Genomic DNA, 9187 nt, shown 5'->3' with positions numbered 1-9187 from the left:
GCCACCGTGCTGCTCTGCGCGGGAAGAGGTACCTATGCCGTCTGTGCCATCTGGGCGGCTGGTTGCCATGGCTGATGTGGGAGTCCCTCTGGTGCCGCCAGGCTCCCCATCACACATGGTGTGAATATCCCCGAGGGAGTCGCAGGGCTGCAGGTGCCAGGGTGCCGAGGGGCAGTGCCAGAGGGAGTCGGTCCCCAGCCCACACTGCACCCAGGCCAGCCATGCGGGGCCCAAGCCCTGTGTGCCTGCGGGGGCAGATGCCAGCCGGCCTGTGGCCCTTCAGCCCCACTGCCGGCACACCACAGCAGCTGTGGCGAGGCTGGTGACGTTGGCGCACACGCTGCCCCACGTCCCGTTGTGGAAGACCTCCAGGCGCTCGGTGCAGCTGCTGCCGCCCGCCAGCTGCAGGACTGTGAGCTCTGCAAGGGGGCAGCATGGTGCAGGTGCACGGCTCAGGCGGGCGTGGGCAGACACCGCCACTGTCCTGGCCACTCCGCCCACCTCCCTGGGGCACTAAGAGAAGCACCCCAAGGAGCGGACACCTCGAGGCAGTGGGGCAAAGGTGCTCTCCCCCCCCCCCCCCGCCCAGGACTGCTCAGGGTGTGGGGAGATGATCAGGGTGGTTAGCCCCACAGTATGGGGGAGCTGCCTCTCCTGATGGGAAGGCACGGTGCTGGGAACAGCAGCACTGCCACGCAGGCTGTGGTGCCTCTTACCTCCCAGCCCTGCTGCCTCGGAGACCTTCCTTGCTCGGCCCCTGACCGGGGGCCGCTCCGGGGTGCAGCGTGGCCACGGCATCATTGTACCCATCTAGGATGTAGTCCCTGGGCAGGGCAGGAGTGTCTGTCCATGCAGTAGAGGGTGGTGGCTGACCTGCTGGAAAGCAGCCGTGCAGAGAAGGACCTGGGAGGCCTGGTGGACAGCAAGCTGACTGTGAGCCAGCACTGTGCCCTTGTGGCCAAGAAGGCCAAGGGTATGCTGGGCTGCATTAGGCAGAGTGTTGTCAGCAGGTGGAGGGAGGTGATCCTGTGCCTCTGCTGAGCCCTGGGGAGGCCACGTCTGGAGTGCTATGTGCAGTTCTGGGCTCCTCAAGATGAGAGAGACATGGAGCTCCTGGAGCGAGTGCAGCAAAGGGCTCCAAAGATGCTGAAGGGACGAGAGCATGTGTCATGCGAGGAAAGGCTGAGAGAGCTGGGCCTGTTCATGGTGGAGAAGAGAAGCCTGAGTGGGGGGATTTTTATTGATTAGTATAACTATGTGAAGGGAGTGTGTGAAGAGGATGGGGCCAGACTCTTTTCACTGGTGCCCAGTGATGCCCCCAATCAAGGAGACAAAGCATCTGCCCTGCTCTCCCAGATGGGGGCTTTGCTTGTTGGCAGGCAGGAAGGCAGACCATAGCCTCCCTCCAAGACATCTCCACTTGTCACACTGTTGTCCTGCCCTTGTGTTTGGGCTGCAGGCCTGCCTTACAGCAAGGGAAACCTCCAGTGAGGAGAGGAAGCCTGCCAGCTGCTCCACCACTGCTGCATCGGGCGGCGCTGCCCATGCTTGGCTCTTTCCACAGAGCAGCACTCGCTCTATGGCAGTCCCTGACATGGGCAGTGTGCACCACCAGCAGTGGTGAATGTCAAGCTGGTGCCGCGCTGCTCTGGGGCAGGTGTGGGTCACAGTAGCTGGGGCCCTGTGCAGGGCAACATCCCCGTGTAGGATAGCGTGGGCAAAAGACCCACAGCAGCAACAGTGATTAACTGGAGCCGTGCAAGGCCGGCAGGAGAGTTCCTGTCTCTGTGCAACAGGGCTCACGCTGAGCAGGACATGCTCCGTTTCTGCCCCAGCCACCCCTGGTGATACGGCAATGTGCCCAAAGCCTTCACCTTGGGGCCAAGGCTCCAAATATTCTTTTATTTGTATTTTTATTTAATAGAAAAGAGAGAAATGCACAGTGGAAGCACAGACAAACTCAGGCAGCGCCTGGAGGGCTGCGTGGGAGGGATGATGGAGGCATATCTCCATGGTGCCCATAGTCTCTGGCCGGCCCAAGTGGGCAGTTAATGAGACAGACGATGCCTGCCGTGGCTGACCTGTGGCTGCGTGGGGGCAGAGCTCCATGGCACCACGCGTGTCCTCAGGGACTGCTGCAGTGTGGCCCTGCCGTCCTCACAGCAATGTCCCGGGGCCGCTGGCACCAACATCGTCATAGCCCGCATCCCGGGGTGCTGAGGCTGGTGCATCTGTCGCAGCTCCCGGCAGATCCAAGTGGCTCAGCGAGGATGGACTCCGCACTGGGGACAGCATGGCTGGTGCCTCTAGGGGCCGTTTCATCCCCCGGCTGCCAGGCCAGGGCCAGGGCTCCCCCTGTGCCCAGGCACTGCCCACCACCGTGGTAGAGCACGGGGGAGCCACCTCTCCCAGCGGGATGGCACAGCGCTGGGAAGGGCAGTGCTGCTGTGTGGGCTGCGGCACCTCTTACCTCCCAGTGCTGCCACCTCTGAGACATCTCCATCGCTTTCGCTCGGCCCCGGAGCAGCGACCTCTCCCAGGTGCAGTACGGCCGTGGCATCGTCGTACCCGTCCAAGGGGTCGTGTCTGGGCAGTGCAGGGGTGTCTGCGACAGACAGGGCAGTGAAATGAAGTTCCAGGGCAGGGGTCGTGTAGTGCCAGCCCCCACTGGCCACGGAGCTGCGGGTACCGACATGGGGGCCAGCTGCATTGGGATGCCAGCTCTCGGATGGAGTCAGCAGCCAGGAGGTGCGGCCCCAGCTTTGAGTGCCGGCCCAGAAAATAACTGAGCGCCACGTGGCCATGCTGCCCAGGCACGATGTGAGTCCCCTGCTGGCACCGGCTGCGGCGCGAGGGCTGCGGCTCTGCACCCCAGCCCTGTACTTGCTGCTGTCGTGGGGCTGCTGGCCTCCACACTGTCACTGGTGTAATACGAGAGCTTTGTCACTGAGCCATCTGAAGGCGAGCCTGCGCGATGGGGCATTAGGGGAGGCTTCCCAGCCTCAAAGGCTGGCCAGCACCCTGGGCAGGACAGCCTCGCCACACAGCGGGGACTGTGAGGGGTCAGGATACAGCCCTGCTCTGCAGCTTCCCATGGTCAGCACGTGGCCGGGCTCTCAGCCCGGCTGCTGCAGCAATGGGTGCGTGGGGGTCTCAGTGCAGAGACCTCCCTCCCCAGGAAGAGGCACCGGGCTGGGCTGGCCTGAGCACGGGAGTCAGGGTGCATGCACCTGAGCCACTGGGCACCTCCTGGTACTCCGGCATCAGAGTGTAGTCGAGCTCCTCATAGACAGCCTCAGAGATTGCGTCCATGGCTCTGCCAGGGCCTGGAAAGCAAGGGCAGCCATAACCCCAGGCTGTGGGAGCAGCACATGGGATGGTGGGGGTCACCAGCTGTGACCTTGATAACCCTGTGGCACAGCCCCACTGCTCTGCCCCATCCTCCGAGCAGCTCTGGTGCCCCTGCCTGGCCTCTGTGCTGCGCCGGGTCCTGCCTTCGCTCAGCACTGGCCTCCTGGCTTCCACTGCCACGCCTGCCCCCAGCCTGTGCAGCCAGGCTGCCCCATGGCCAGGCAGTCCCCAGGGCCATCAGCAGCCCCCAGCCCTGACTGGCTCTGCCCTGACGCCTCGTCCTAGTAGCTTCAGCCCCAGAGACCACCGGCACAACCCACCTCTGTGCTGAGCCATGGCACGCCATGCCTGCACAGCGAGGGTCCCCAGGGCCAGGCAGAGCAGGGTGCCCAGGACGATGCAGAGCATGGTGGGCACTGGCATGGATCCAGCCCCTGCTGCGTGGGTCCTGTGAGCACCTGCGACGACACCGACACGAGCTGCACGGCTGGAGGGAGTCTGGCCATATCCCATGCTGCATCACTGTGGACGCACAGCGGGATGCAGGGGAGTGGCTGGTGGGACAGAGAGGCTGCACCACCCCGAGCTGGAGGATCCCTGGGGCCACCGCGCTGCCCTGTGCAGGCAGAGCTACCTGTGCAGGCTGTGCCATCTGGACAGCTGGTTGCTGTGGCTGATGTGGGAGTTGCTCTGGTACCTCCAGGCTCCCTGTCGCACAAGATGTGGGTGTCCCCAGGGGAGTCACAGGGCTGCAGCTGCCAGGGTGCCGAGGGGCAGTGCCAGAGGGAGTCGGCCCCCAGCTCGCACTGCACCCAGGCCAGCCACGCGGGGCCTGAGCCCTGTGTGGTTGTGGGTGTAGGTGACAGCCGGCCCCCAGCCCCACAGCCCAGCTGCTGGCACACCACAGCGGCTGTGGCAGGGCTGGTGCCGTTGGCGCACACACTGCCCCACGTCCCATTGTAGAAGACCTCCAGGCGCCCGGTGCAGCTGCTGCCGCCTGCCAGCCGCAGGGCTGTGAGCTCTGCAAGGGGGCAGCATGGGGGCGTAGGCACAGCTCAGGCGGGGCTGGGCAACACCCCTGCTGTCCCGGCCACTCCGCCCACCTCCCCGGGTCACCATGAGAAGCATTCTAAGGAGTGGACACGGCAGGGCAGTGGGGCGAAGGTGCCGTCTCACTCCCCGGACTGCCCAGGGTGTGGGGAGGTGGGCAGGGAGGCCGGTCGGGAGGGCTGATGCCACAACCGGTCCCACAGCCCCGCTGGCCCTGGCCCTGGTGGAGCGCGGTGCTGACCTGAGCAGATGGCTGCCGCACCAGCACCCTTCTTACAGCCACGCTGCCCCGGGGCCAGGGCTGGGGCTGGTGCCGGGGCTGGGCATTCCCAGAGTGTCGCCTCGGCCCTGGAGCAGGCGCCAGCACCCAGCCACACTGGCCCCGAGCCCCGGCCGTAGCGGGCCGAGCCGGGCACTGCCAGGACCTCGCCGCAGCCCAACTGGTGGCAGACGACAGCGGCGTCCCACAGGTCCCAGGTGTCCTCGCAGACGCGGCTCCAGGTCCCCTGCACGTAGACCTCCACTCTCCCAGCACAGCGCCCAGGGCCACTCACCAGCCGGACGCGCTGGCTCCCTGCAGCCAGAGACAGCCTGGGATGGGGCAGCTGCTCGGGCCCCCACAGTGCCCCGGGGCCCTTCCCGGCACACTCACCCGAGCACACAACTGCCGCTTCCTCGGCATGGTCCGGCGGCACGGCGCTGGGCAGCGTGGAGTTGCACTGGGCCAGGCGAGCCTCCGTGCCCACACACCGGAGCCCGCTCAGCCCCAGGGGGCTCGAGCCTGGCCCCAGCACTGGGGCAGCATAGGCCTTCTGCACCGTGCCGCACCGGAGCTGCCGGCACACCACGCTGGCACTGCTGGCATCCCACTGCTGTGCCAGGACTCGGCCCCAGGCCCCACCCAGGGCCACCTCCAGGCGCCCGTCACAGCGGCTCTCCCCATCCACTAGCCGCAGGGGTTCCGTGCCACCTGTCCCCGCACAGAGGGCAGATGTCCTGAGGCTCTTTGGGGACCGTGGGGTGCCAAGGAGTCCCACAGGATGCTGGGGGACAGCATGGCCCCACTGCCCTCCTCCTGCCCATGTGCCTGCTGCCCTATGCCTGGGCTCAGCCCTCCTCCTGCCCTGACATGGCGCTGCTTCCCCACATGGGCCCTGTGCCCCACAGCTCCTGGTGGCAGTAGGGGGAGTGGGGTACCCTTCCTTTTTGGGGTGCTGGGTCCCCTCCCCCCAGGAAGCCCTTGTGGCTGGCACCACCTGCCCCACACGCACCTGAGCAATTGACTGCGGCAGCGTGGTCCGGCGAGCAGGCGGGGGTCCCCAGCACCGTGGCAGGGCACTCTCCCAGGTGGGACTCAGTCCCGCTGCAGTGAAAAGTGTCCTGCCACAGCGGGCTGCTCCCTGTCCCAAAATACCCTCCACGGGGCACAGAGGCAGCAAAGCCGCAGCCGAGGTTGTGGCAGAGCACCTGGGCGTCGGGCATGTCCCAGCCGGCGTCGCAGAGGGAGCCCCAGGTGCCGCGTGCCTCCAGCTCCACCCGCCCTGTGCACTCTGTGCTGCCGTTCACCAGCCTGAAGCCCGTGTAGGCTGGGAGGGAGAAAAGACGCTGGAGATGAAGGCCTCATGTCCCGTGCTCTGCAATGGTGGGGGCATGCAGGCATGGCAGCCCTCTGCCTCCCACACCCCGCTGCCTTCCCGCACCCCTGGGGGCTGCCACAAGCCAGCCCGCAGCCTCCCTGCCCCGTCCCTGCCCTGGGCACTCCTGTCCCTGCTGCCCGTCTCCCCTGCCTCCCGCTGCAGCTTCTACCTCGAGCCCTGCTCTCTTACGGGAGCAGATGATGGCAGCGTCACTGGTGTGGGTGCAGCCCTGGCCATGGGGCAGCCTGCGGGCGCAGGCAGACAGGAGGGATTCGTTGCCTGCACACTCAAAGCCCCCGTCCCAGATGGGCCCAGCTCCTGCCCCAAAGCGTGCCGCCCCAGTGATGGCCAGAGCTGCTCCGCAACCCAGCTCCTTGCAGATGACGTGGGCGGTGTTGAGGTCCACGTGGGCCTTGCAGAGGGTGGCCCAGCCTCGGCCCTGCCTGACCTCCACACGGCCCGAGCAGGCGCTGTCCCCGCCGACCAGCCGCACAAACCCTGCCGGAGGAGAGAGTCTGGGGTCTCTTGGGGGTCTGTGGAACACGCTGGGGGCTTGCAGGTGGGTTGCCCCCATAATCCTGGTGCTGGCATAGCGGGGCCTGAGTGCGAGGCAGCCTGGAGGGACCCCATGGCTCTTACCTTGGCAGACCACACCAACATCCCAGTCATGGCGGCCAGGGTATGGCCCCCATCCCGGGACAGTGCATTCCCAGAGTGCAGACTCATCCCCGCGACAGTCCACAAGAGCCAGTTGAATAGGTCCAGACGCTCTCCCAAAGTGGGTCGAGTCATGGGCGTTTTTGGCTGAGCCACAGCCCAGCTGCTGACACACCACCTCGGCATCCTCCATGTCCCATACGTCATCTGCCACCGTTCCCCACTGGCCCCGCAGCTTCACCTCCACTCTGCCTGCACAGGGACCACCTCCATTCACCAGCCTGAGCTCCACAGCATCTGTATTAGAGGTGCCCTCAGGGCATGAGGGTGCTGCACTCCAGCTCTACTCTTGTACCCCATCTGTGCCTGGGCAGGCCCCAGTGGGGAGGCCCTGGGCATAGCCATGCCATCTCCCAACTGCACGCAGCCAAGGGTCTGCTCCCCGGCAGAGTATCCTGATCCCTCACCTGAGCACGTCACCCCAACATCTGTGTCATGGCCACAGTAGTGCTGGCCCCAGCCGTAGTGGGGACAGTGGTGGAGTGCTGTCTCAGTGCCACGACATAGAAAAGGTTGCAGCCAAATCCGGCCAGCACCTGCCCCGAACGGCATGTATGGGGAAGTCCTTGCCACGGTGCCACATCCCAGCTGCCTGCAGACCACGGAGGCCCCACGGACATCCCAGAGGAAGTCATAGCTGCACACGGTGCCCCACTGGCCCTCGTGCTTCACCTCCACCCGGCCGGCGCAGCGGCTGCCTCCGTTAACCAGTCGCAGCTCCCCGGTGCCTGTGGGTGCCCATGTGGGACCATAAAGGAGGACATGGAGTCCCAGCATGGTGTCAGTGTTGTCTGGTGTAGCATGCCCTGCCAGGCTGGCCAGGGAGCTCTGTCCCACAGCTGTTCCCTGCCCTGATGGCCTCCACTCCCCACTGCGGGCCTGGCTTTTGGACCCTGGCATATGGCTGTGTGGGTGGAAAAGCCTTGGGTGCACTGCAGGACACCAGGTGTGAAGAAAGGTAGGGCCATATCCAGCCCCTGAATGTCCAGCACCCGATGCAAGGTGAACACAGCAGAGGACATGTCCTGCCACATGTGCTCAGTGTTCGGCCCCACTGCAAAAACCCTGTCCCCAGCACAGTGCAGGCACCGTGGGCCCCTGGGGGCTGCCCAGGTGGTGTGCCTCCACTGGTGCCTCTGAGAAGCCCACCCAGAAGGTCACGCACAGACCCATGGTGGCCACCCCAGCCCCACGGTGGCCTCCCCAACCCCAGGGCTGCCTCCCACCCTCGGCATGAGGGCAGGCAGCTCCAGCCCCGGGGAGCCCGCAGGCACTCACCCCTGCAGAGCTGCACGCACAGCAGCAGTCCCAGTGCACTGGCAAGGAGCTGGCTGATGGTGGCCATCCCAAACACCTCCTGTCCAATGCTGCAGTCCCCAGCTCCTGCTTGCCTCCCAGGCCACCAGAGGCCCCCGCTGTGGGGAGGGCAATATATAGGCAGAAGCGCAGGCCTTGCTGCCAGGGGAGCCAATCAACGGCTTTAGGCACCTTTTGAGATGTTATCAGGAGGGTTATCTCCCATCTGACGGAGCCCCAGCCTCCAATAACCTTCTCCATCCCCGTGCATGCCCATATATGTTTCTCGGCTCCACTTCTGCCATCACGCGCACCCCACCAGTGGGTGGGTGCCTGCCTGGCTGTCCCCGTGGGGAGCCTGATGATGATCTGAGCAGGACTCCCCACCTGGGTGCTGCAGCGGGTGCAGGGTGTGCGGACCCTCCCTATGCCTGATCCCGCATGGGTCTGGGTGTGTCACACTGTGCCAGGGAGTGTGGCAAGAGCCCTTCCTTGACAGGGACTGTCCTGTGCAGGGGGCAGCATCTGCTGCAGCCTCCTTGCTGCTGTGGGGCCGACCTCTGGCACCAGGTCCCTCCGCACTGCAGCCCTCCACATGGGCCAGGCACTGGGGCTGGCTCTGGGCTAGAAAGCTCCAGCGTGGCACCAAGTCAAGCCCAGCCCCAGGCTCCATGGCACATTGGCAGGAGGGCCTGGGCTCCTCACAGCAGCCTGTGGGTGGATGGAGGTGCTGCCCAGTTGCCTGCAGGCCTGTGCCCCTCAGCCCCACAGTCCCCATGGCAGCCACGCTTGCCCCATGCAGTGCCGAGGCAGGAAGGAGTTGGTTCCCCCACTGCACACCAGCCCCCAAGGGGAAGCAGCTGCAGCAGCCCGAGTGCTGCTCTGTGTCAGAGCACAGGCATCTGCTGGGCCTGCTGAACAGCCAGCATCTCACCACCTGCTTCTGTTTCTGCTCAGCCAGCTGCATTTCAGAGTACGATAACGCTAGGCTTCTGTGTATCAGTATCTCTTTGCAGTGCCAGTGCCACAGAGACCTGGAGCAAATCCAGAGCAACTGAGAGGCTCTTGGACAAATCTGAGGGATATGGGAGACCGGTGTTGGTTCCCTTGAGCCTGCTGGTCATTTGGGACATTTT

At 65.2% G+C, this 9187-nt stretch overlaps 1 protein-coding gene across 1 annotated transcript; it reads right to left on the bottom strand.

The window, feature by feature from the left end:
• Window positions 1-279: 279 nt before the first annotated feature.
• Window positions 280-8100, bottom strand: LOC135328606 (deleted in malignant brain tumors 1 protein-like). Its single transcript, XM_064513487.1, has 11 exons — window positions 8034-8100; window positions 7163-7483; window positions 6678-6992; window positions 6228-6536; window positions 5673-5987; window positions 5054-5371; window positions 4643-4975; window positions 4049-4372; window positions 3231-3326; window positions 2471-2605; window positions 280-419 (listed from the first exon to the last, which is right to left on the bottom strand). Exons 1-11 carry the CDS (start codon window positions 8098-8100, stop codon window positions 280-282), a joined length of 2673 nt encoding a protein of 890 aa, XP_064369557.1.
• Between the last annotated feature and the right edge of the window lie 1087 nt (window positions 8101-9187).

The sequence above is a fragment of the Dromaius novaehollandiae genome, chromosome 5 (genome assembly GCF_036370855.1).
Source record: "Dromaius novaehollandiae isolate bDroNov1 chromosome 5, bDroNov1.hap1, whole genome shotgun sequence".
Taxonomy (NCBI): domain Eukaryota; kingdom Metazoa; phylum Chordata; class Aves; order Casuariiformes; family Dromaiidae; genus Dromaius; species Dromaius novaehollandiae.
This window is presented reverse-complemented; position numbering and strand designations above follow the sequence as displayed.